Here is a 23,207-nt window from a genome sequence, read left to right on the forward strand (position 1 = left end):
TTGCATGTTCTGAGTTGGCTTTTTGAAACTTGAAGGCTGTCTCCTAGTTGCAGCACTTGGAGTTTACATAAGTCAGTCTGTGTTCCTGCTATTCGTTCCTCCCCTTAGGAAGGATCTACGCCCCCAACCGCTGCCTTTAGTAAATACTTTTAAGTGATAGTCATCTGTAGATAGGCAAGTCTTCCAGACCATAAAAGTTCAATTAAGGAAGGCTCTTTTGAGGTAACTATATCTTGCAAAAGAAACCAACAGAGGTGTGAACTGTCCACAGGGCCCTTCTAGGCAATGAGGTGTATTTTCCTGGACTCAGATGTAGATTTTAATGTGGGAACCATTCTCTGTCTTGCTAGCATCTGTTCTTCTTTTCTTGCTTAGATGTTTAATAAGTGGGATAAAAGGGAAAAAGTCAAAGTTTTGTAAGAAAAATGCTTAGACCCGTGGTCTGAGCAAGAGAGCAGAGCAGTCATATTACATTATTCTTAACAAAAATCAGAATGATTAAAAACAAAAACAAGTTAGTATCCAGATAGGGCACAACCAGCACTCACCGTCTGAATTCCAATTTTACATTTCTTCCCATATTCATGAGTAATAATGATGTACTTTCAGCTTTGTTGAAAACCCTATTTGTATATTTTACAAGGTCATTACCCTCAGCAACAGATACCTGCTCTGAGCCCAGCAATTACCACCTCTGTCTCTGCACACATTAGCACACATATACACCACTGATTTGTACTTTCCTATAAAATTACTCTTTCCCTTTTTAATTAGAATGTTTTCAGAAGCAAACCCTATCGTTAAGGCCATGTACGCTTCTATTATAAATACCTGTTGCCAGCCATTAATTATCTCCTGATGAATTACTTTAGAAGATTTTTTTTAATGCTTACTTTTAAAAGTGAGATTTCTTTTCCTAACTTGTGATGCCCCTCTCTTCATACTTAACCACTTTGAATTCCACATAATAAGAAAATGTTCCCTTTTCTTCTGCTTCAGGGGACTTAGATATGATCTCTCCTCAGATAGTATGAAGATTTTTTTTTCATACTTTAAGGTGGAAACTTTCTGTATGCCTGGACCTCACTGCTCAAGAATTTCTTGGCTAACTGTGAGGGAAGAATATAAGAATGTTGGGTAGAAACACCTGAATAGTCTCTGAGAACAAAACACCTTAACATTGCATAAATATCTACAGTTGCATAACCATTTTAGTGACTGGAGCACTGCAAGTCATCCAGTAATATTGTGGTTTGATAATTACACAGTTGTGGATTTATGCTGCTTTTGAACTGGCGAGATGTCCTGGTGCATACAAGCCAATCCTTTTTTGTGTCATTATATATAAAATGTATATATCCATTTAGTAATCGAAGCATAAAATACCTAGAAATTTTTAAGTTAGGTAGCGCTAAAGTGAGCATTCCTGTACTAGCTTTCCTGCTTACCTCATGGATGGCAGAGAATTTTGGATTCCTAGTTAAGATACCATTCATCGGGGGCGCCTGGGTGGCTCAGTCGTTAAGCGTCTGCCTTCGGCTCAGGTCATGATCCCAGGGTCCTGGGATAAAGCCCCGCATCGGGCTCCCTGCTTGGCGGGAAGCCTGCTTCTCTCTCTCCCACTCCCCCTGCTTATGTTCCCTCTCTCACTGTGTCTCTCTCTGTCAAATAAATAAAATCTTAAAAAAAAAAAGATACCATTCATTGTGTAGTACATGCACATGAGGAACAGTTCATTATACAAGGACAATCTTAAATTTTCCTCTTCTTGACATCAATTAAATTGAAATAGTCACATTCCTAAAAGGACAACAATATGTCAAGAAGCCCAAATTATAATTTCTTATATTATTAATACCTTTAATCAGAGCAGAGACAGTTAAAGAAGTCTGATTGGCTCCTAATTCTCAGAACTAGTTTGAATCTTAAGACGAGCTCCTGCCTTCTGGAACTTGTCCTCTGTTTGACCGAACCTGGTGGACCTCTCAGAATGTGGGTCTTTATTGTGCACTTACTCCATCTTCTATGCAAGACAAACAACCAACTACTGTGGGGTTTACAAACATGAATGAGAGACGGTTCCTGTGTTCACACTGTTTACAGTCCAGTTTGTATAGGCTACCTCAGTTCATTCATATCTTGTAGGCTGGGGAGAGGATGAAATGAAAGCAGCCTTAGAATTAATCACAATGCTCTCTACTTTCCCACAGCCCCATGCTTTATCTCTGTTGTAGCTACGTTATTCGTATGTTGGCCTTCCTGAATGCACTGTAATCTCCAGAGAACAGGGGCTGGGTCTGATACACGTCTGTATCACCACAGAGTCAAGGATGTGCTTTGCAGAGGGTAGGCTCTCCAAAAATGTGTTTAAATCAAAGAATGTATTCACTTGCTTGGGCTTCCTAATTACAATGAGTCAGCTTGTTTTGTACCAATATGGTGGACTTCACCAATATGGTGAAGCTGGTGGACCTCTGTCCAGAGGTGCCCACACTAAAGATTGTCTTGGATGTGCTTCATTACTGTTGCAGGAAGAGACAGTAGAATAAGAAGTCAGAAGCAGCAGGAGTTTTGTCTCAGCTCTCATTAATTACTTACTTGATCTTGGGCAAGGCACTTAAACTCTATCTTAGTTTCTTCATCTGTGAAATGGGGGATAATAATGACTGGCTTGGCTGTTTCCCATGACTGCTTTGTGTATCAAATGAGATAATATACTTAAAAGTGTACTGAAAAGCCTAAAGCACTGCACAGGTATATTATTTTGCAAAGAAATCTTCCTTTTAATTCTTGCTTCCACAAACACATTATCACTCACCTCCAGGTTCCTGGGTTATATGGTGAGATGTGTGGAGTAGCTCAACCTAGGCTTGATACATACACCAGAATCTCTTCTTCAGCATCTACAGCATTTAACTGATTCAGCCTAGGATTCTCCAAAAGACCTAGACAATTATGCATCTCTCTCTAATTCATACAGATATATATGCCCCTCATTCAGCATTTATTCAAAAACATCTTTTATGAGCACTTATGTGTACTACTGTGCGAGGAGCTGGAGCAAAATGGACAACATAGGATCTCTGTCTTTGAGGGATTTGGTAGCCTATGGGATCTGAGAGAATAGACTTGAGAACAAATAAGTACCTAATTCTATATTTGTTTTGGGAGATGATTTTACCTGAGTTTTAATTAGTAAAGACATCTCTGTATATTTTTAGTTTTGACTAAAATGAAAACTAGTGCTGACCCTTATTCATGTTTTTCTACTGCTCATGGTCTGTTGATTTTAATTGGGCCCCAGAGACTGAGGTTCTTTTGTTCATTTATTTCAGATGAAAGCTTGTAGGATCCCATTTTTCTTTGATTCAGTGAAGTTACGAAACTTTAAGAAATAGCAATAGCTAATTAGTTATGGGATCACCTGAATATTTTCCTGCTAATTTTTCATATAAAGTAGGATTTGCTTTGATTAGAGGCACTGTCCTGGGGAAGACCATTCCCCAGTCCAGTTGAGTAATTGACTGCAGAGTACATTTGGGGCTGACATCTTCAGGCAGATTCTGGCATTTCATGTCCTTGGCTGCTACTCAAGTTTTGAGACACTACCACATGACCCCCTGGCTCCTGACAGGGATTAGGGAACTAGTCACCTAACTGCACACAGTAGAATTTCAGCTTAGCTTTGGGGAGAGCTCAACAGGAGAAAGTATATTTCAGTGCAATTCCACCCTACTAATCAGGGTCCTAAAGTGATCAACAGCTGTGGGGCTGCTCTACCCGATGGCAGCTTTCCTCCTTTCAGCTACATTGATCTCTTGCCAGTTTTATCTACTCTACCAAACCTCCTTTACCTTCTCTGGTATTTCCTGTATCTGAGAATAGCCCATGATGCTCCAAGATACTGAGGTCATTGCTGATTCCTTGACCTACATTTCCTCCCTCATCTAAGCAATCACTAGCCTTAGGAGCCAATGTCCATCTTTTCTGCATCCCCACAGCTCCTGCCCAAGTTCCTATCTTGCCACTTTAGGGGACAGGCTCAGGTGTTTATTGTTTGCCTGCCTCTACACTTGTTCCCTATGTCTAAAAAAGCCTTAGACCTCTAAACATGAGAAATCTCTTCTTTACGTGATTAATCTTTTGGTTCTTCAAAAGAACCAGCCAGCTGTTGACGTCTTCCCGGAAGCCTTCCCTGACCGCTCCTCGGCTGGGACAGGACTCATAGTCCATCAGCTGTGAAGCCACAACATTCTACCTGTCATACTGGATTTTCATTGTTGGTTACTGGTCTGTCTTTATTCCTCAGCTAGTCACATAGGATTTGGCCCATGGTAATATTCACCGAAATGTCACGTGATGGGTCAGACTGACTTGCTCGCCTCTCTCAGTCCTTGCCAAATTCAGTTTTTCCCTTGATTTTCAGCTCCTGTTTTGTTTTGTTTTGACTACTTTATATGCATAGCTTCCTTCAAAACATGTCTTTAAAAACACCTCTTCGGCCATAAACTTCTCCTACTTTAGTTCATGGCGTCTAATCTTTATCCTCTTGTCCTTGTGGGAGTGTATGCAATAAGTTTAAAACTATAACAAATCCAGCAAAAGTTATATGTGAACATAATAACTGTTTTTCTTAAAATGGTCACCTTGGGAAACTGCACACCTATTTTAATTAGTCATAGCCCCAGTCATTTCTGGAGCCACTCTTTGGGGATGAGTACCTTCACATTTTTCTGAATATATTTTAATAGTGACAAAGCTAGTCTTTGCAGGTGATGTTTAAAATTCGTATAGAGCCAAGTTACCATGAACTATCTTTAGTGAGTTAAGAGAATGCTCTAACTGGTAACTCTATGGGTCAACAACTAAAAAGTAATGTTATTATCTTTCTCTGAACATATTTGCACAAGGGAAATTCCAAAGCTATTTTGACTAATTATGTTATTTTTGAAAAGAGTTTCTAGCATCCCAAGGTGACTGCTTTCAATAATAGTACTTGCTTATTTATTGTAAAGTGCTTATTCAAATCCAGTTTGGAACTTCATAAGCCTATAGTCATACGACTTGTACTTGTGTAGTGTTGTTTTACATTCTAGTTCAATATCTATTATGTGATAGACACTGGGACTCAATAAGGCCATGGTCTTTGCCCATTAGGACCTACTAATTAGTTGAGAAGACAGAAATACCAACAGTCCTGTGTAAAAAGAGATATTTTAATAAGATAAGGAAGCAGGACAGTGGAAAGACTGTGATGGGGAGGAATTTGTTACAGCGTCAGCAAAGCCTTCTCAGGACTGAAGGATTAATGATGATTAGAAAGTTCACTAAGAGAAGGAGGGAAGGGGATGACAAGAGTCCTTCCAAACTAAGGAAACAGAAGGTACAGAGACTGAAACAAGAAGATATGTCTGGGGGAATCTCAAGTCGTTCAATTCTGTTATTGTGTAAAGTTCACAATGGGGGTGGAGAGGATGACAGATGGGGCCCAATGAAGTAAAGGCCTTGTGTTTACTGCTTCTAAAAGTTCAGACTTTATCCTGTAAGAGGCAGGGAGAGGTTCTTTGGGTGGGATTTTCCTTCCCAGTAGGATTGTAAACTCTCACATCCAATTAGTCACATAGGTTTGCACCCCCCCCCCCCCCCCGCCCAAGATTGTCTCAGATCCATCTCTTCCTTTCCATTCTGACATTTACCTCATTAGTTCAGGCCTTCATCTCCCCACGCCTGGAGTATTTCACAAACTCCTGACTGGTCCTTGGGTTCCAGTTCACCTTTTGCTCCTGACAATCAATTTTACACAGGATTATCAGAGCAACTTTCCTTTCCATCAAGTCTCACTCCGGTTCAAAAGCCTTCAGTGGTTTTCTATGATCTGAGAGATAACTACTCCTCCCCCTTCTCAGCTTGTCCTTCAAGATCTTACCAATCTAGTCCCAACCCCCCCTTCCCTCCTTGACTCCTGTCACTGCAAACAGTGCCAGAACTCATCTACTTATTCCCTTATCTGTATCTTTGCTTTTATGGTGGCTGTCCCTTGGAATGTTACAACCACACAAAACTTTTTGCTTGTTCTGTTTTCGGCTGTTTTCTTTTACAAAGAGTAAGCCCACACGTATCCATGCTTGATCATATCCCCCACTCTCCTCCCTGGAAGTAACCACTATTCTGGTTATATTCTATTACTATATATTGTACAGTATGCATCCATAAATAATACATAGTATTGTTTTGAAAAATTTAAACATACATAAATGATACACTTTATATCTCCTTTTGCACTGAGCCTTTCACTGTCATTTTATTCTTGAGCTATCCCTATTGAATATATGAATGTAGTCTCTTTAATTGCTGTATTCCATTTCATTTTATAAATATACCATCCATTATTCATGGGTCGGGGATTTAGGTTGTTTCCAATTGTTGGCTTTTACAGGGATTCGGGGTGTCATATATGTCAGTTGTTGGCTTTTACAAACAATGTTGCAATGAGTATCTTTAGCAAAACCTTCCCTGAATCCTGCAGGATTCTCCTCAAAAGTAGCTTGTCCATCCTGCGTCTTTAGTATCATCCCATTGTGCTGAGCACACTGATACGCAAAGGCAGTTAAAGAAATATCTGCTAAACGAATGAATGAATGAATGAATGAATGAATGAATGGTGTAGCACAGCCCAGCTGATGGCCATGTTCCTTTTCAATGGGCTTTGGTGCCTGAGCCCCCATTTCCTTCTTTGACAGCGCTGGTCCTTCTCTACCGCATTCCTCCAGCGGGCCCCGGAGTGTGTCTTAAGTGTGGGTGTGGGGGGGGTGATACCTATCTTACTGGAAGAGGTCTGTCTCTCCTGGCAAGTTCACGATCGCGGCAACCCTGGCGTCTGAAGTTCAGGGTCCTATCACCCAGCTCCTTCAGCAGAGGCCCAGCCCAGCGAGGCAGTCCAGCGAGGCAGTCCAGCGTCAACCGAGTTAAGGCGCGTCGAAATCCGACGCGGGTTGGAGAAGGCTGGAGGGGCAGTCGGAAGACTCGTAGTAGATCCCTCCGCGCGCAGCTCGGGCCGGCGCTTCTTCCTGCGGGAAACCCCTGGGTGCCGAAGGCGGCGGGGCTGGGCCGCGGCGACAGGGGGGCGGGGTTTGCGGTGGGAGGAGGCGGCCGAGGCGGAAGGACACACGAGGCTGCTTCGCTGCACAGCCGAGAAAGTTTCAGCCAAACTTCGGGCGGCGGCTGAGGCGGCGGCCCGGGAGCGGTAGACTTGGGGTGCGGGGAGTGGGGGCATTTACGCCTGAGCTTCGGGGCACAGCGCAAGGCCTTGAGCCGCAGAAGCAGGAGGAGGAGGAGAGGAGAGAGTGGGGGACCCTCTGTGGGGACCCCCTCCTCATGTGGATCTGCGCAGGCGGCGGCGGCGGAGGAAGAGACCGAGAAGATGCCCGCCCTGCACCCCGCTCCGCTGTGGACGCTGCTGGCGCTCTGGCTGTGCCGCGCGGCCCCCGCGCGTGGTGAGTATCCGGTCGAGGGGTGCTGTCCCCTGCGCCGGGGCCCGCGCACTGCCGCCCCGGCGCGGCCGGCCACCTGGGGCGATCATAATCCCCCCACCCCCTCCGTCCTCCTCTCTGCGAGAAGGCCGGGCTCCGAGTGAGGCCCCTCGGTTCCCCAAAGTTTGGACGCCGTCAGGGTCTCCCACCCCGCCCCCCGCACTCCCCGCCGCCTCCTACGCCCCTCGGCCGGTGGCCCCACACACGCCTCCTCGGCTGAAGGGGGGCCGGGCCGCGAGCCTCAGAAACTCGCTTTCCCAGGCACTTGAGTTCGGGGAGTTGGGCTGTTTTGCCCTTTGGTTCCGCGTTTCCTGGGGTCGAGCGAGAGCCGAGTGCCGGCTGCCCGAGACGAACCCTCGCCGGCCGGGGACCGCAGATGGGCCGAGCAAAGGAATGCCAGATTCTGGCGTGGAGGGAGCGGGGGCAGGGCCTCCGAGCCGCTCAACGGCTTATACCTCCACTGCCAGACTTAGCTTTGCCAAAGGGAGGCACACAGTCCGGGTGGGTGGGTTTGGTTTGGATGGGGACAGGGTTTCGTGGTGCGCCTGAGTCCTGACACTCCGAATCCCTGGTCCCGATGAATCCGGTGTGTTTTGCTCGAGTCTTTGAAAGGTGGAGGCAGGAGTAGTAGGAAACTGGTGTGGCTGCATGCTGAGCCACATGATTTAAAAATCTCAACTGCTGTTATTCTTTCCGAGGCGCTGAGCTCGGGCGCTGTTTCAGAGTCTGTGTCCAGCCCCAGGAATGTGGTGTGACGATCATCAACTCCTCCAACCTGGCAGCGGCATTTGCTGCTCTTTTGGCAAGGTTGGGGGTGGGGCAGGGGCGGGTGAGGAAAAGTGGATACGTTAATTCAAAGTGCTTCCTTGGAAAGCCTCTTTATGGTTGGATATTAGCCACAGTCTTTCGGAACACGGTTGGACCAAGGAAGGGGAAATCGAATCACGTCTTATCCATCCCACCCACAGTCTTAGATTCCGAATTTCTTCAGACTGTTTAGTAGAAAAGAGCTTGGGTTTTGGAGCACTCTGTAATCCTGGGTTCAAATCCAGCTCTGCTGTGCTCACCAATCAAATGGGAATGAAATTACCCAGCTAATAGGATTAATTAAGAGAATGTATATTAAACCCATGGCAGTCAAAAGGTATTCAGAAAGTCGTTTCAGGGCAGGGCTGTGTTTTATTTTTCATGAACTCTGCTTCCAGAGGGATGGTAGATTGTGCATGTTTGTTAAACTGATAGGGATTTCTTTTCCTAGCCTAATCCGAGGGAAGATTTTACCTTTACCAAAAAAACTAGTACATGAGCTATGTCTTTTTGCAAAGAAAAGGTTAAGAAGATGATGAGCTTCAGAAAAATTTGCTCTTTGTTCATTGTTAACAGTTGGCATGCCAAGAGAACAAGGGTTTTTTTTTTTTTTTTAATCTTTTTATCACAGTGCTGAGTTGTTCAGGACCAACCAGATCCTTCTTGGAAAGCTCAAATTCCATACACTTCTATGTCCCTAAGAATTTCAGAAGTGGACCAGGAGACTGTGTGATGATGAACCAAAAATCATTGTTTCAGAAGCATTTGATGAAACACCATGGCATTTTTGCCTTTCCTTTTTCTTTTGAGTGAAAGCGTGACTGTAAGTGTGGATTTATGATAAAAAGGACTATAAACAATGGGATTGCAAAGCGATTTGCAAAATTAAGTGTTAAATAGTAAGCTGTTTAGTAACATTGTTAGTAACACTGACAATTTCAATGTCAGAAGTTGGATTACTTTGACACATAGGGCTTCTCTCGTTCTAGGACCTCAGTACATAGAATGATATCCTCTTTTATACTAATGTACTGATGAGGTATTGCTATTGCCAGCTCGCTTTTAGGTGGACAAGTTGAGTGTTAGTCAATTGCTTCAAAGGACTAGATATGGATATTTTGATTTTTAGACAGGTGTTCTTCGGATGCTAAACCACTGCAATAAAAGATTTAAAAACCTGTTTTTTGGTATAAATCTTAAATCTTTTCAAAGTCTAGCAGTGAAGGCTTCTTGAATCTTCTTAATCTGTTATTGTGTTTTTGTCAAGGTACACACTCTTCCAAATTTTTGAGTGTTCCTGTGTTTCGGATTGTGGCCAGTTGTTAACTTAAAGGTCACTGAGTTCCTATGGCAAGGAGCAGTCGACCCATCTGTCTGATTGTCTAAACAGCTATCCAAGACCACCTCTTGTTCCTCGTTTTCTTTTGCTTTGCAATGGGAAGTGAGTCCCTGGTTTTGAAGCCTGCTAGATAATTTCTCAGCCGAATTCTTCTCCTGCTTTAAAAAAAAAAATCACAAAGAGCAATTCTTTTTTTCTTTCAGATAAGGATGAAGTTTATCCTAAAACTATTTTCCTTTTCTCTTTCTTTATTCTTGTTCTTTCTATATAATTATTCTTTTGCAGAGGTGAAGGGATGGAGGGAGGAGGAAGGAGAGTGATTATCTCTTGTCTCTCTCTTCTTTTTCTGGATTTTTTTTTTAAAGATTTTATTTTTTTATTTGACAGAGAGAGACACAGCGAGAGAGGGAACACAAGCAGGGGGAGTGGGAGAGGGAGAAGCAGGCTTCCCGCCGAGCAGGGAGCCCGGTGTGGGGCTCGATCCCAGGACCCTGGGATTATGACCTGAGCCGAAGGCAGACGCTTAATGACTGAGCCGTCCAGGCACCCCTTTTTCCTCATGTTTTGATTTTTAAAAATATTTACCCACACCTCCTTGGCATCCTTCTGCCCTAGTCTCACTCCACTGTCTCTTCCACAGGCTTCCTGTGGTATAGAGAGAGTAACTTTTGGTTTACCTGAATTGTATTTGCTGACTTCAGGACCTTTAGAAAATGTTTAAATTCAGTGGGATATGCTTGGATGCTTCAGAGCAGCCTTACAATACATTTTAAAAATATCACACCCGCAGAAATTCTATTTTGCCCACAAAATTTGCATTGATCTAGTTCCCACTCTGATGCCATTCCTAATGGTTCCTCTCCTTACCCCGTCCCTGTGATAGAATGAAGCTCCATGTCCTGGCTGCATCAAAATTAGCTGATAATCAAAAATCAGACTCAACGCCCAGGGATTCTGATACAGTAGGTCTGAGAATCTGTATTTTTCAAGGTTTCCAGTAACCTGTTGGAACCCACTGATAGTTCATTATTCTGCCTTGAAGTGTGTATAGTGTGTAAATGGGGGTTTTTCCTTCTTAATTTTAATAATTTCCAGAATTAATCTAACCTTAGCCATTCCAGTGTTTAGCCCTCTGATTATCAGATTTTTAAAATTGCTAACATAAAAGCTGTTGAGTATAATGCCATTTCTTCTTGTTCATCTGGACACAGTAGGTCCCCATTTTCTCTTTAGAAGGGCTTCATATATTCGAGTGATATATTATAATTCCTCTCCCTGATCTTTTTCCTCTCTGTTGTCTTTTTTTCCTCAAGCTTCATACATATATATAATTTTGGATTCCTTTTATTTGTCCTTAGTGGCTTTAGAGTAAAAAATCCTAAGCCATTGTTTGAATGAAAATATAATAATAGATTTTACATTATCCTTATATTGTGTTTCTACTTGTTATTTAAGTGCTTTCTTTCTTGACATCTTTATCTGGATGCCACAACTTGAACCTTTCATTTTCCTCCTACTTTTTCCTGATTCTCCTTCTCCTCTCTTCTTCTCCTTCTTTGCAAATGACTTGAAACCAAAAGGTTTTATGTTCTTCTATTCTGCTCTTTTTATTGGTCTACCATATGTATGATATTGTGGAAAGATCACTGGACTGGACCCAGAAGACCAGCATTCTCCTCCAGGTCTGTATTTAATTAGTATTGTAATCTTGTGGGAGGGATTTTGGTCCTCCATTTGCTCAAGTATGTTGTCCATAGTCACTGAGCCAATTAGAATCAAGACTAGAATTTCTCTTGTTTGGTCCTCAGTCCAGTGCTTCCTGCACTCTCCACACCACTTCTATCTTTTGTACAAATGAGCTCATGTACGCGAAAACACTTAGAACATCCTCAAGTGCTTATTATTAATGTATACTTCTTGAGGAAGAGAATTGTGTTTTTTCATTTATGCGTTTTTTTTTCTAATACTCTTACCCTGTACCTGGCACAGTGCCTTGGCATCTAATAGACACTCAATAAATATTTGTTCAGTTGAACAATTACTTTTATTATTTTCTTATTCTAGACTACTGTGGTAATCCAAGACCTTTTTTTTGATAGTATTTGTAAGAGTCATTGCTTACCTTACATTTGGGGAAAAACCAAATTTTTCCCTTCCCCAGATGTTTTATTTAAACTTGCCATTTTGAATTTCAGTGTGTGTGTGTGTGTGTGTGTGTGTGTGTGTGGTTCTCTCTATTTTATATTTTTTTTCTGATCACTTCTGCAAATCATAAAGGTCACTTTGACTTTGGAATTCAACCTCAAAGCTGCTGGCATCCACCCCCTGCCTCTCACTTGAGCTGTTTCTACTGTTTCCTGTATTAGTATATTACTAGACCAGCAATTTCTGTTATTTTGTTCAGAATTGCCACACTTTATTGTAATTTGGTCATTTGGGGGATTATTGGAATGCTATTTTTAAAATTAGAATTAACTAAGTTTATGTTTGTTTTGATGAGTTTTTTGCGTTTTTTTTTTTTCATTATGAGCTAGATATTGCAAGCTAGTATTAGATTAAGAGGATATATACATTTGGTGAAGTTTTTTTTCCTACCAAGAGAGTTCCCTAAAAACCACTACCACAAACAACTCTAAAGATGAGATGTGATAAATAAAACTTTGAGAGAACCATATAGTGCCTGAGCTATCTCTACAATAAGATTTGCTCCTTGAGGGTAGGCACTGTGTCACACACATCCCTTCTCTGGTCCATAAAACTTGTTTGGCATATGCTCAACATGTGGAGTCATCCAAGCAGCAGGTCGGCTTTGTCACAGCACCTGTGACTCCTGCTCTGTCCTCCCCACCTTTGAGGCATTCTGGAGGAGAGGCTGATGGTGAGTCAGGGGTGTGTCTTTATGCTCCTTTCTCCTTTGAAGAGAAAAGATCAGTTGAAAGCTGACCCCACCTACAGACTTTTATACTATTTTTATTAATGGTAGCTGAAATTTTCCTCTTTGTTGACTTACGCGTTGGCAGAAACTTTAAAATTCATCTAGTCCTTCTATCCTTTCCATGCTGGGTCTGCTCCTCTTACAACATCCTGGTCAAGAGGTAGCCTACCTTCTTTGTGCTTCAACAACTCTTGTGGTAGCTTCCTGCCTTTGGAGCCAGCTTAGTTCAACTCTGGACAACTCTGATTTTTAGAAAGATTTTCTTATATTTAGTTGTAATCTGTCTCCATATGACTTGTGCCCCTTGGCATTTTCTCAAGAATTTGCCTTGCAGAGTCCCGAGCCCTGCGTGAGTAACAAGGATCCAAAGGGGTACTCTTTATTGAACTGATACCTACCCCTCCATAAAAGGAGTTAGTGAGGAGCACGAAGATGATTCTATGTGGGGTGTTTTCCTGGAGATTCTGATTCAGTGGGTCTGAAATAGTATTTGGGAATTTGTATAGTTAAGAAATAGCCAGTTCATTTATATATTAGGGAAGTTTGGCATCACTGCAGAGTGAATCTGGGGAAACCAAGGATTTTTTCGGTTTAGTTTTTGTTTGTTTGTTTGTTCTTTGATCGTACTAGAGATAGGTTGCTTTGCCTGGGTCTTGTGGTCATTTTTTACCCTTGAAAGTGCTTGCTTCTTGCTAAATGCCTAGCCTGCTGGTGAAGTTGCTCTGGTATCCCCATAAGGCTAGTCAAGTTGTTTGTTTTGTCTTAAAAAAAATAGTCTGCAAACTATTCAGAGTCTTCGGGCGGCCGTGTAGGCATTGTATATGTTGTGTATGGTGGAAGCCTCCTTATCCCTTCATCAGAATGTTACCCGAGATGCCAGCATGCATAGGTGTTCCATGGTTTTTTGGTGTCCACTAAGGAATTCGGTCCTAGTCCTTGTGATGACGCTGCTTTTGAGGATGTCCGCTTTGTTCACCCGTGAACACGTATCTGGTGTCAAGGATTTCCCTCAGCTGTGTTAGTGCAAAAAGATACCAAGATCACTCATTTCAGGCAGTCGTGCCTTAGGGCTCTCCGGGCTGCTGCAGCAAACGGAATAAGGAAGGGAGAATAAAGAAGGAATCAAGGGTGTCTTGAGCAGAACAGAGCATTCTGCAGGAAGGGACCCAGGAGCGCTCCTCTGACAAAGACACTTAATGTTGCTGTCCTCGATAGGAGCTAGAAAGTGGCTTCAGATCTGAAAGGATAGGTTCATGGCCTCTGGATGGGACAGACTGCAATGTTCATTTGTAGTGGTACAGGGTTTGCTGCAGATCTGTGCTTTCTGTCTTTCCTCTCCTTTTTGAGGCAAATACCAGTTGTGTGGCAGAAAATACAATGTGACCTTAAAAAGAAGAGTAAAGCCAAGAAGAGGGGATGATAAAAGCCAGAGCTTGGAGGGAGAAAAGTGAGGTAATTATTGTATTAATTTATTTATGTGTATAACTATGTAAGCTTCTATATATAACTCTGGTAGGAGCCCTAGCTATTGGCTCTAAGATTTATTATCTTTGTAGCTCTGCTGTCCCAGTGGTGTGTTAGGGAAGGACTGTGGTGTGTTGTTATCCTTACTTTGTGTGTTTTCATCAGGTGGTAGGGAGTATAGGGTATTCTGCTTTTGTAGATGTGTGGGAATCATTGACCAAGCAGAAGATAGGGCCCCGCCCCCAAGGAGCTGACACCATCGTGGAGATAAGGCAGACGAGCACACAATTAGGAATATGAAATACAAGTCATTTAAGTCACTTATCTACAGTCTCAGAAAGCAGTTTCCTGCAGTCAGGGTGACTAAGAGCTGTAGGGTCGAGGGGAGTAACCTGCAGGTCTACTAGGGAATAATGACTCCCAGTGTACTCCTGCTAGGCTTGTCTGCTATTCTCCCCTTTCTCTTTTGTAATTTAGAAGTATCAGAACTTAACTTGGGGAAAAGATAAAGACCGCTTTATCTGGTGGGGGTCTAAATTAAATTTGGCATATGTTGTGGTAAGTATTATGTCTATCAGTGGGTTTGTGGCAAGAGAGAGGGCTGTGTTCTTAGTCCTGGATGCCGGGCCTGATCTAGGACAAGTTAAGGTGGAGACATCTTCTTTGGAAGATCTAGTTCTCGGTGGCAGTAGCTGAAGGAACTTCTTGTCATGGACAGGCATTGACTGAGGTATAGTATGGACACACCCAGAGTTGCTGCCTCAGGTGGCACTGATTAATCATGTTCACATCTCCCTCACCCGCTGAGCTTGTCTTGGCAAAACCCTGTTCTACCAGCTCCTCAAAGTTTGTGTTTTACTAGATATGATTGAACAAAGTCTTGGGGGTCATTTTACTGTCCTTTGCCACTCTTGAACTGTGGGCCAGTTACCTTGGTCCAGCTCTGGTGCCCTTGGACTTTGGCCATTCAGTGAGGGGCCTTGGTCTTTCTTCCCATTGGACTGAAGCACTTTCCCCAGAGGCCTGCCTGAGGCAGTTTCTAGTCTTCAAGTCAGTTCCTTTCAGAATATTGGCACCTGGGCAGTGACTCTGGTTCTTTGAATACATCAGCCAAACATCATGCCAAGATGGACTCATCGCTTCACAAAGACAGGTTGGATCTGTGGGTGTTGCAGAACCTGTTTCTGGGTTAAGAGTAGCTCCCCCACCCTTATATATATTTAATCATATGAAGAAAGCATGTGTGTATTTTATGAAGGAAAACATGACGATAATATTTTGATTGGAGTCGGATATCGTCTCCTTAATAATATGTTGTCTTTTAACAAATAGCATCACTTTAAAATACAATTTTGCTTGCTGAATAAAGTGCTGTACAAGAAGCTGTGGTTACATTCTAAAGTAGACTACCTTGTTCAGAGGCAGGTGCATTTTAAAATTGTTGTTGTTTGTTTCTTTTTCGTCTCTTTTTCCTCTCATCTGTCTTGTGAGGAGATTCTGGAAAGTTTTTAAGCCTTGAAGATTAAATAGTGTATTTTAACTAGACCCTAAGAGGGACAGGTTGTTATGCTGGCATATTTATCCAACATTCATAAGAATAATTGAATAGTGTTTACTCACTAATATCTTTTGTTGAGTTTCTGAATATGAAAACTAGACAGTGCTAATGTGTTAACTTCTCTAAATGGTAATTGTAGTAAGCTGCAAGAAACTGTTGTTTAATTCTCTGCTTTCACATGCTTTTTTGTCTGTCCAGGAAGTGTTGAGACTCACTGAAGTTTGATGATGTGTATATTTTGATTATGATTTTGATTATGTTTTTCTTTACTGTGAACATGCCTTTATTTATTTGCTAGATCTTCTTTAATTGGAAATGTTAAGGACATTTACTTTATTACAACATTTAAAGCACTTTCTAACCTTTATGAGGATTATTAGAGGAAAGATATATCTTATGAATCATTCAAGTCCTTGGTCCTGTGTTACTATTTAATTAAAGTAAGTGACAATATTTCATGACTCCTGTGACATATACTTCCAAGAGATTTAAGGGAAATGATTGTAACTAAAAACAAACATTGTAATATTTTAAGGGAGGTTTACATAGTAATAATTATTCATGTTTATACATAATTACTTATATTTATAGTTTTTTGATTTTCTCTGGCACCTTTACAAGATTTTTTTTGGAGGGGGAGGTTACTTAAAAAGTAATTATATTTAAAAGTAGTTAAAGACATTGAAAAATCTAGAAAAGTGTGAGAAAAATAGTCACAATCAAACCACTCACTATTTTGGTATACATCTTTTGGTCTTTTTCTTCTACCTTTAGTTTTAAAATGTTGATTCATAATCATGGAACACTACATCAAAAACTAATGATGTAATGTATGGTGATTAACATAACAATAAAATTTAAAGCAAAAATGTTGATTCATAATATATACACACTTTTCTGTGCTGCGTTTCTTTGGTGGTTATAAATATTTCTATTTTTAAGCACTTTTCATAAATTGAATTTTATTGGTTAAATAATATTCTTTTTAAAATGTTCTTATTTTTTAAGACTTTCGTTAAGATTTATTTTAGAGAGGGGCAGAGGGAGAGGGAGAGAGAGAGTCTTAAGCAGACTCTGCACTGAGTCTAGAGCCTGATGCAGGGCTTGATCTCACGATCCTGAGATCATGACATGAGCTGAAACCAAGAGTTGGTTGCTTAACTGACTGTGCCACCCAGGTGCCCCAATAATATTCTTATTAATGGGGTTACTATGTTTTGACCATTCCTTGGTTTGACTGCATATTTAGTTGGTTCCATTTCTTTTCTATATAAATGATACTCGTCTTCATACAGAAAAAAATTCATTAGGATTTTTCCTCATTAAGCTAGATTTGCAGAAGAAAAATTGCTATGTCAAAGAGAGTGATTTAAAAAAATTGGGGAACAGAATTTATTTATTTATTTTTTAAAATTTATTTATTTGACAGAGAAAGCAAGAGAGGAAACATAAGCAGGGGGAGTGGTAGAGGGAGAAGCAGACTCGCTGCTGCGCAGGGAGCTTGATACGCTGAATGACTGAGCCACCCAGACGCCCCGGGAAACAGAATTTAAAAACAAACAGGAAAACATAAAAGAAAATTAAAATCTCCAATAATTCCATCACCTCCAACCAAAACCCACAGTTAATATTTTGATACATTGTAGACAGTTTTTTTCTGTGTCTATTATGCAGTTGGGGTTTTAGCTATGTATGGTTTTATCATCTGCTCCTGCACTACTTAAAATACTGTGAACATTTTCCTATATATATAAATGTTCTTTAACAGTATTAAAGGCTGCATACTGTTCTGTCTTAAGGATCAGTTATATATCTAACTTAAACTGAAATCGGTTCTTAGTTTGTACTTTTTTCATAATTGTCAATAATGCTATAATGAAATTCTTATATGTAAATCTTGGTAGAAATATTTATTTTGTTAACACTAAGCTCTCAGAAGTCAAGTCATTGTATCAAAGAGTATGGACCTTTTTGTGACTTTGATACACACTGCCAAATTCCCTTCTATATAGTTTAACCAACTATAGTTCCATCAGCAGAATATGAAACTGTCAGTGTTGCCAACTGTGTTCAACACTGGTTTTTGTTTTTAAAACTTAACCAATTTGACAAGTGGTAAATGCTACCTCACCTTAATTCGCCGCCTTCCCGCGCTGATTACACAGTGATACTGAATGGTTTTTCATATGGTCAGTGGCCACTTATTTACTTATTTTGGTAAACTGTGTCTTTTACCCCTCAAGGTATTCATTTTTTGTTACTGATTTATATTAAGAATATTAGTCCTTTGTCTTAAATGTGCTGCAACATTTCAAATTGCTACTAATATGTATATTTTTTTCTTACAAACATTTATTTAAATTCTAGTTAGTTAGCATGTAGTGTAATATGGGTTTCAGGAGTAGAATTTAGTGATTCATCGCTTACATATATAACACCCAGGGCTCATCATAACAAGTGCCCTCCTTAATACTCATTGCTACCAATATTGATATCAAAAACTGTTTATTCAATAGGTCAATTTTTAATCCTTTGACTTGTAATGAGCTTGGTCAGTTTTCTTTGTATCTGTTACTGGTATTTTCTTTAGCTAATTTAAAATTCTAATCTGTATCATAAAACAATAAGCTGTCAGTTGTATGTGCTCAGGAAATGCACATTTAACATTTTATGAAAAGATGCTGGAGGAAAACAGTATATTCTGGAGCTAAATATGTGATTTTTGGTGGGTTGAGGGTAATCTGCTTATGTCCTGTCTTCCTGGAGGGCCAAGATTTTTGAAGTATGTAACATCCCTAAAAGGCAGGACTAGTGCACTACTACTAAATCTGACATTTTGACCTAATTGATAATAGTACTGTGGTCTAGCCAGTCAGTTTGGGCAGACAACAGTATGACTAAGATTCCCTCCACTCTCTCCTCACCAAATTGATTAGTTGTGGGACAGAATGGGCTGAATCAACCTGTTGTTTTGGCACCCCACGGACACCACCTGTTTCTTCCATTTCTCCCTCCAGCTTCCCACTGCCCTAGTGCAGTGCTGTGTGCACAGTGGGTAGGGGATCAATGTTGTTGCTGAAGAATGTTGCAATAAAGAAGAGTAGACTGCTTGTTTTTCAAGCTTGTATGTTCTTAAGGTACCCTGCTGCTTTTGACATTAAGAGCTCCAGCTGAACTGTTGTATGTGGAAGCCCTGCAGGTCTTAAGTGTTTGATTCAGAGTAATTTCAGGCAATATGAATGCTTTCTTAAGTATCATTGGAATTTACTGGGCTGGTTGTTTGCCAGCTATTGCCGTATTTAGCATGAAGAGACCTGGGGAACAAGGACATTTCTGACCAACCAAAGAAGGAAACCTTTCTGAAGAGGATTGCGACTCTTTTTGTTCCGTTTTTTAGGTGTGGTTAAGAGAATGCCAGTTAAGAGATTCGGTTTGTGTCCAGTCACTGGTCTTTGTTTCTGTGCCCCATACACAAAATTAATTTGTGGGTGGGAAGAGAGATTTGATAGTGAAGCTCTTTCTTACCCTGAAGTCTAATACTCTTTCTGGGAGGAAATTAGAGAATTCTTATGCCTAGACTGTGCATTGAGAGGCTTAATCAGCAGGTGAAGCTGCTGATTAAAAACAGGTTGATGGGTGCTTATTCTCATCTTTCTTCTTGAAGGCTTATTCATTTTCTGCTCTGTCATGGTCTGAATTTATTTTGGCCCAGTCCTTTTCTCCATCCTTCTTTTGGAACCATCAGCCATCCCTCTGTGGCTTAAAATTTCTCTGCCTGTTTTTCCATTTTAAAGATGAAGATAGTATTTGGAAGGATCAGTCAATATAACTAACATACAACTTATTTTCATAAAGTAAAACAATCCCAACATTTACATAGCAATGTAGCGTTTACAGAACTCTCTTATATAATTGCCTGCTTTATTCTTCACAAAACTGTGGTGGAAAATGAACCTCAGAGGAGTTAACTGGTTTGTATACCATTGTTTAGCTCTAGATAATAAGTGACAGAGCTGGGACTAAAACTTGTGGTTTGACTCTTTAAACCTCAGCTTTTTTTTTTTTTTTTAACATTTTGTTGAATTCTTACTATGTGTCCGTCATTTTGCTAGGGCTTTACATATATTTCCTCATTTAATTCACATAGCTGTCCTTTAGGGTAGACAGTATATAACTGTTTCACAGATAAGGAAATTGGAACTTAGATTCATAGCTTTGCGTGTTGGGGTGAATAATATGGTTAATGAAGAATGGAGCCAGGATTAAAACCTCTGGCTCCAGAGCCTCTGCAGTCAACCATGGCGCTTTATGTACCTTTGTACAGTTATACCTCGCAACAACCCTATGAGGTGGGGAGTAGATTACGTGGGGAAACAGGCTTATAAAATGCCTAGGATAATACAGTTAGTTAAGTGGCAGAGTTGGGATTTAAAGCTATGTCTGTCTGTCTCCGCAATCCTTACTCATTCCAGTATACTAAAGATACATGTTTTTATGATATGAATAAGTTCATTAGACTGGCAGTTCTTTGAATATAGAGGTCAGCTATTAGGAATCCTTTGTATTTTCTGAATAAAAAAGAAATGGATGGACATTAGTTGACTGATGGCCCTTGACTTCCTTTAGTTGATTTCTATCACCAGGACAAGCAGATTGAATTTGGGCTGAGAGGAGGCGAGTTCTCATTAAAGATGAGTCTTTAAGCCAAAATGGGCCACAGCTATGAGATCTTCAGAGGGCTGCTCTCAGGAGCAATGGCCTGACTCCTGAGGGCTCTGCCTGGGGACATTCCTGGCTGTGTTACTGGAAACTTCCTTGAGAGGGAATTGTCACCTTATTGGGAGAGGAGGTGGGATACGTTTAAGTCTGGCTCTGAACATACTAGCCCTGTGTCTTGGGCAAGTTTCTTTTTTTCTTTTTTAAAGATTTTATTTATTTATTTGAGAGAGGGAGAGAGAGAGAAATAGCATGAGAGGGGAGAAGGTCAGAGGGAGAAGCAGGCTCCCCGCTGAGCCGGGAGCCCAATGTAGGACTCGATACCAGGACTCCGGGATCATGACCTGAGCTGAAGGCAGTCACTTAACCAACTGAGCCACCTAGGCGCCCCCTTGGGCAAGTTTCTTAAGCACTCTATGCCTCACATTCATTATTAATAAAATGAAGATCATAGCTGCATATAATTATTAGGGTTGTTATGAGGATTAAATAAATTAATAAGTGTATAATGTAATAATTCATAGTACAATGTCTAGCACATAGTAAGAGTGCAGTAAATAGTAGTTATTGTTGGTGGTTTATGTTGCAGTATGGACTTTTTGTTGCTTTCACTTTAATGAAAAGTGGATGAGTGATTTGGACCCTTGGTGAGAAATAGGAGCTTCACCTTTGCAGCGTATAGATTGTACACTGGTTTTCAGTGACCCTATAAATATTTAGGGGTATTGTATTTGAATCTGTTCCCTTAATGGGGTGTACTTGCAACTTGGAGAAATTTTGTCTATTATACAAATTTCACTGATATGTGTTAACTCATTTCCCCATTATTTATTAATCAGACATTTGTGGTTGGTTGTTATGCTTACTACAGAAATGGTGATTTTGCTGAGATGTATCTTTAAGGATAATATCAGGTCTAACTCAATTGTTCCCCAATTTCATATGATATGGCAAACATCATCACGTGCCATTCTATGTCACCATGTGGAGTACTAGTCTAAACCCAAAATATTTAATGTTTTGATTAGCCTTATAGCACTTAATGGACCATCTCTGTTAGGCATTTTGAAATAATAAAAATGTCCTATGGTCTGTTATTACACCTTTAGGGTCTCCTGGAGATTTTGGGATCTCAGGTGGGGGATTATCCATCTAGTCCACCCCTTGTTTTGCAGATGCAGAAACTAAAGCCCAAATAAGTGACTGGCCAAAGGACCCAGAGCTAGGTCAAGGCTGGGGCCCGAATCCAAGCTCTTGTTTTGTAGTGATCTTTCCTCTGCATTCATTGCTCAAATGATCTGTCTGTATGTCAACCTTTTTTTTTTTTTTTTAATTTGAGATCCAAAAAGGGAACAGAGAAGGAGTAGAAGAGTGGGGAAGGGGAAAGGTGTGGGGCCATATTGAAAATGTCAGTGACAGCGGAGAAAATATTGCCTGTGCGCCCCTGCCTGTCCCTTTGGACTTCTCTGTAGTGGTTAAGACAAGCCAGTGGGGCTGGTGTCGTTGGTGATTCAGTAATGGATTAGCCAGGACTGGTGGAGTTACTTTCTCAGAAAAGGGTTTCGTATTTTAACATTTGTTTCCCATGACAGTTTGCTTATTCTCAAGTTTTGGCAGCCTTGAGCAAATGGTTGTCAGGTTTTTATTTTGTTTTGTTTTGTTTTAAGACAAAACTCCACATTTTATTTTGCTGATTTAGTAAACTGTCTTCTACCTACCACTCCCTTCTGCTCCCTCTATAATTATTTCTAAGGCTTTGTTTTTCAGTTGTGGGAATACTATGAAAGGTTTTCTTTTATAGTCTGAGATATTTATAATTATGTGTAAGCACACTGTTTACAGAAAATGTAAGTGGTGCATATGGTAACTCAAATACTCTTAAGGCACTTAAAATATTTTCCAGTAATTTAAATCTTTCCAAAAAAACAGCTGAAACCACTTATGGTAAAAGAGGAGGTGTACAGTAAGGATAGCGCATTTAAATGTAATTAATATTAGATAAAAGTGAATGTCACTTTGGAGGAACTGGGAGTATATGCATGAAAGCGGACCGAGGCATGCCTCCTCATTAATAAAGTGAACAAAACAGACGAAAATCTGTGTTCTTCTGGAGCTTATATGCAGTCACAATAGCTTTTCTATACCGAGGGTTTATTATGTGACAGATGCTTCACCTGTTTCCTCTGGTCCTTATAGTAGGTGTTTGAGTCCTATTTACTGAAAGGTGAAGGAATGGTCATCTAGGCCACTCAGCTGATCACTGGTATAGGCCAGCAATTGGAACCCCTCTTGCCCAACTCCAGAGCTCACACATTTACCCACTATAAATAATTCTATTGTCAATTTGGTGGAATCCTGTAATCATAGATAATGTAACTTTGGATTTAATAATATTTCGTGTACCAAACTGACTTAAATTTTACCCTTCTTAACACCTTACCTCTGAATGAACATTTGCATAATATGGGAATTGTTTAAACTTCAAAATTCCATTTTGAGGATTTGCAGTCCTTTCTAAATCTTTTTTAAAGTGGGAGGAATGGATTTATGTTTGTCATAATCCAAGGAAAGTTGTTTAGCATTTCTTTCCCTTTTATATCTTGATCCTAAAAGAAATTCTTTAGTAGATTAAGATCAGGAATGAATGGGTAGCTTTTTTTTCTTAATAAAAAACATTTTGAAAGATTGAAAATGGCCATCCTGAGTCATATTTGTGCCAGCCTTTTTAGTTACGGATAGCTTTTTTTTTTTCCCCCAGATAGCTTTTTCTTGACTGTGCACATCCATATGAATTCTTATTATTTAATTTTGAAAGGGATATAAGAAACCACATAAAACAATTGAAATTCCTCAGCATAT

The 23,207-nt window shown here is 40.6% G+C and overlaps 1 protein-coding gene across 1 annotated transcript in view; it reads left to right on the top strand.

Annotated features, from left to right (window-relative positions):
• The first annotated feature begins 7,196 nt into the window (after positions 1-7,196).
• Positions 7,197-23,207, top strand: part of NOTCH2 (notch receptor 2) — a 166,910-nt gene continuing 150,899 nt past the window's right edge. Inside the window, exon 1 of the mRNA XM_028102049.2 lies at positions 7,197-7,493. Within this exon, the coding sequence (XP_027957850.1) occupies positions 7,421-7,493 (73 nt within the window). The 5' untranslated portion in view covers positions 7,197-7,420. The remainder of the gene's footprint in view (positions 7,494-23,207) is intronic.

Source organism: Eumetopias jubatus, unplaced genomic scaffold (genome assembly GCF_037043125.1).
Source record: "Eumetopias jubatus isolate StellerSeaLion01/CBP00866 unplaced genomic scaffold, mEumJub1_p1.0 scaffold_4, whole genome shotgun sequence".
NCBI classification, from domain to species: Eukaryota; Metazoa; Chordata; class Mammalia; order Carnivora; family Otariidae; genus Eumetopias; species Eumetopias jubatus.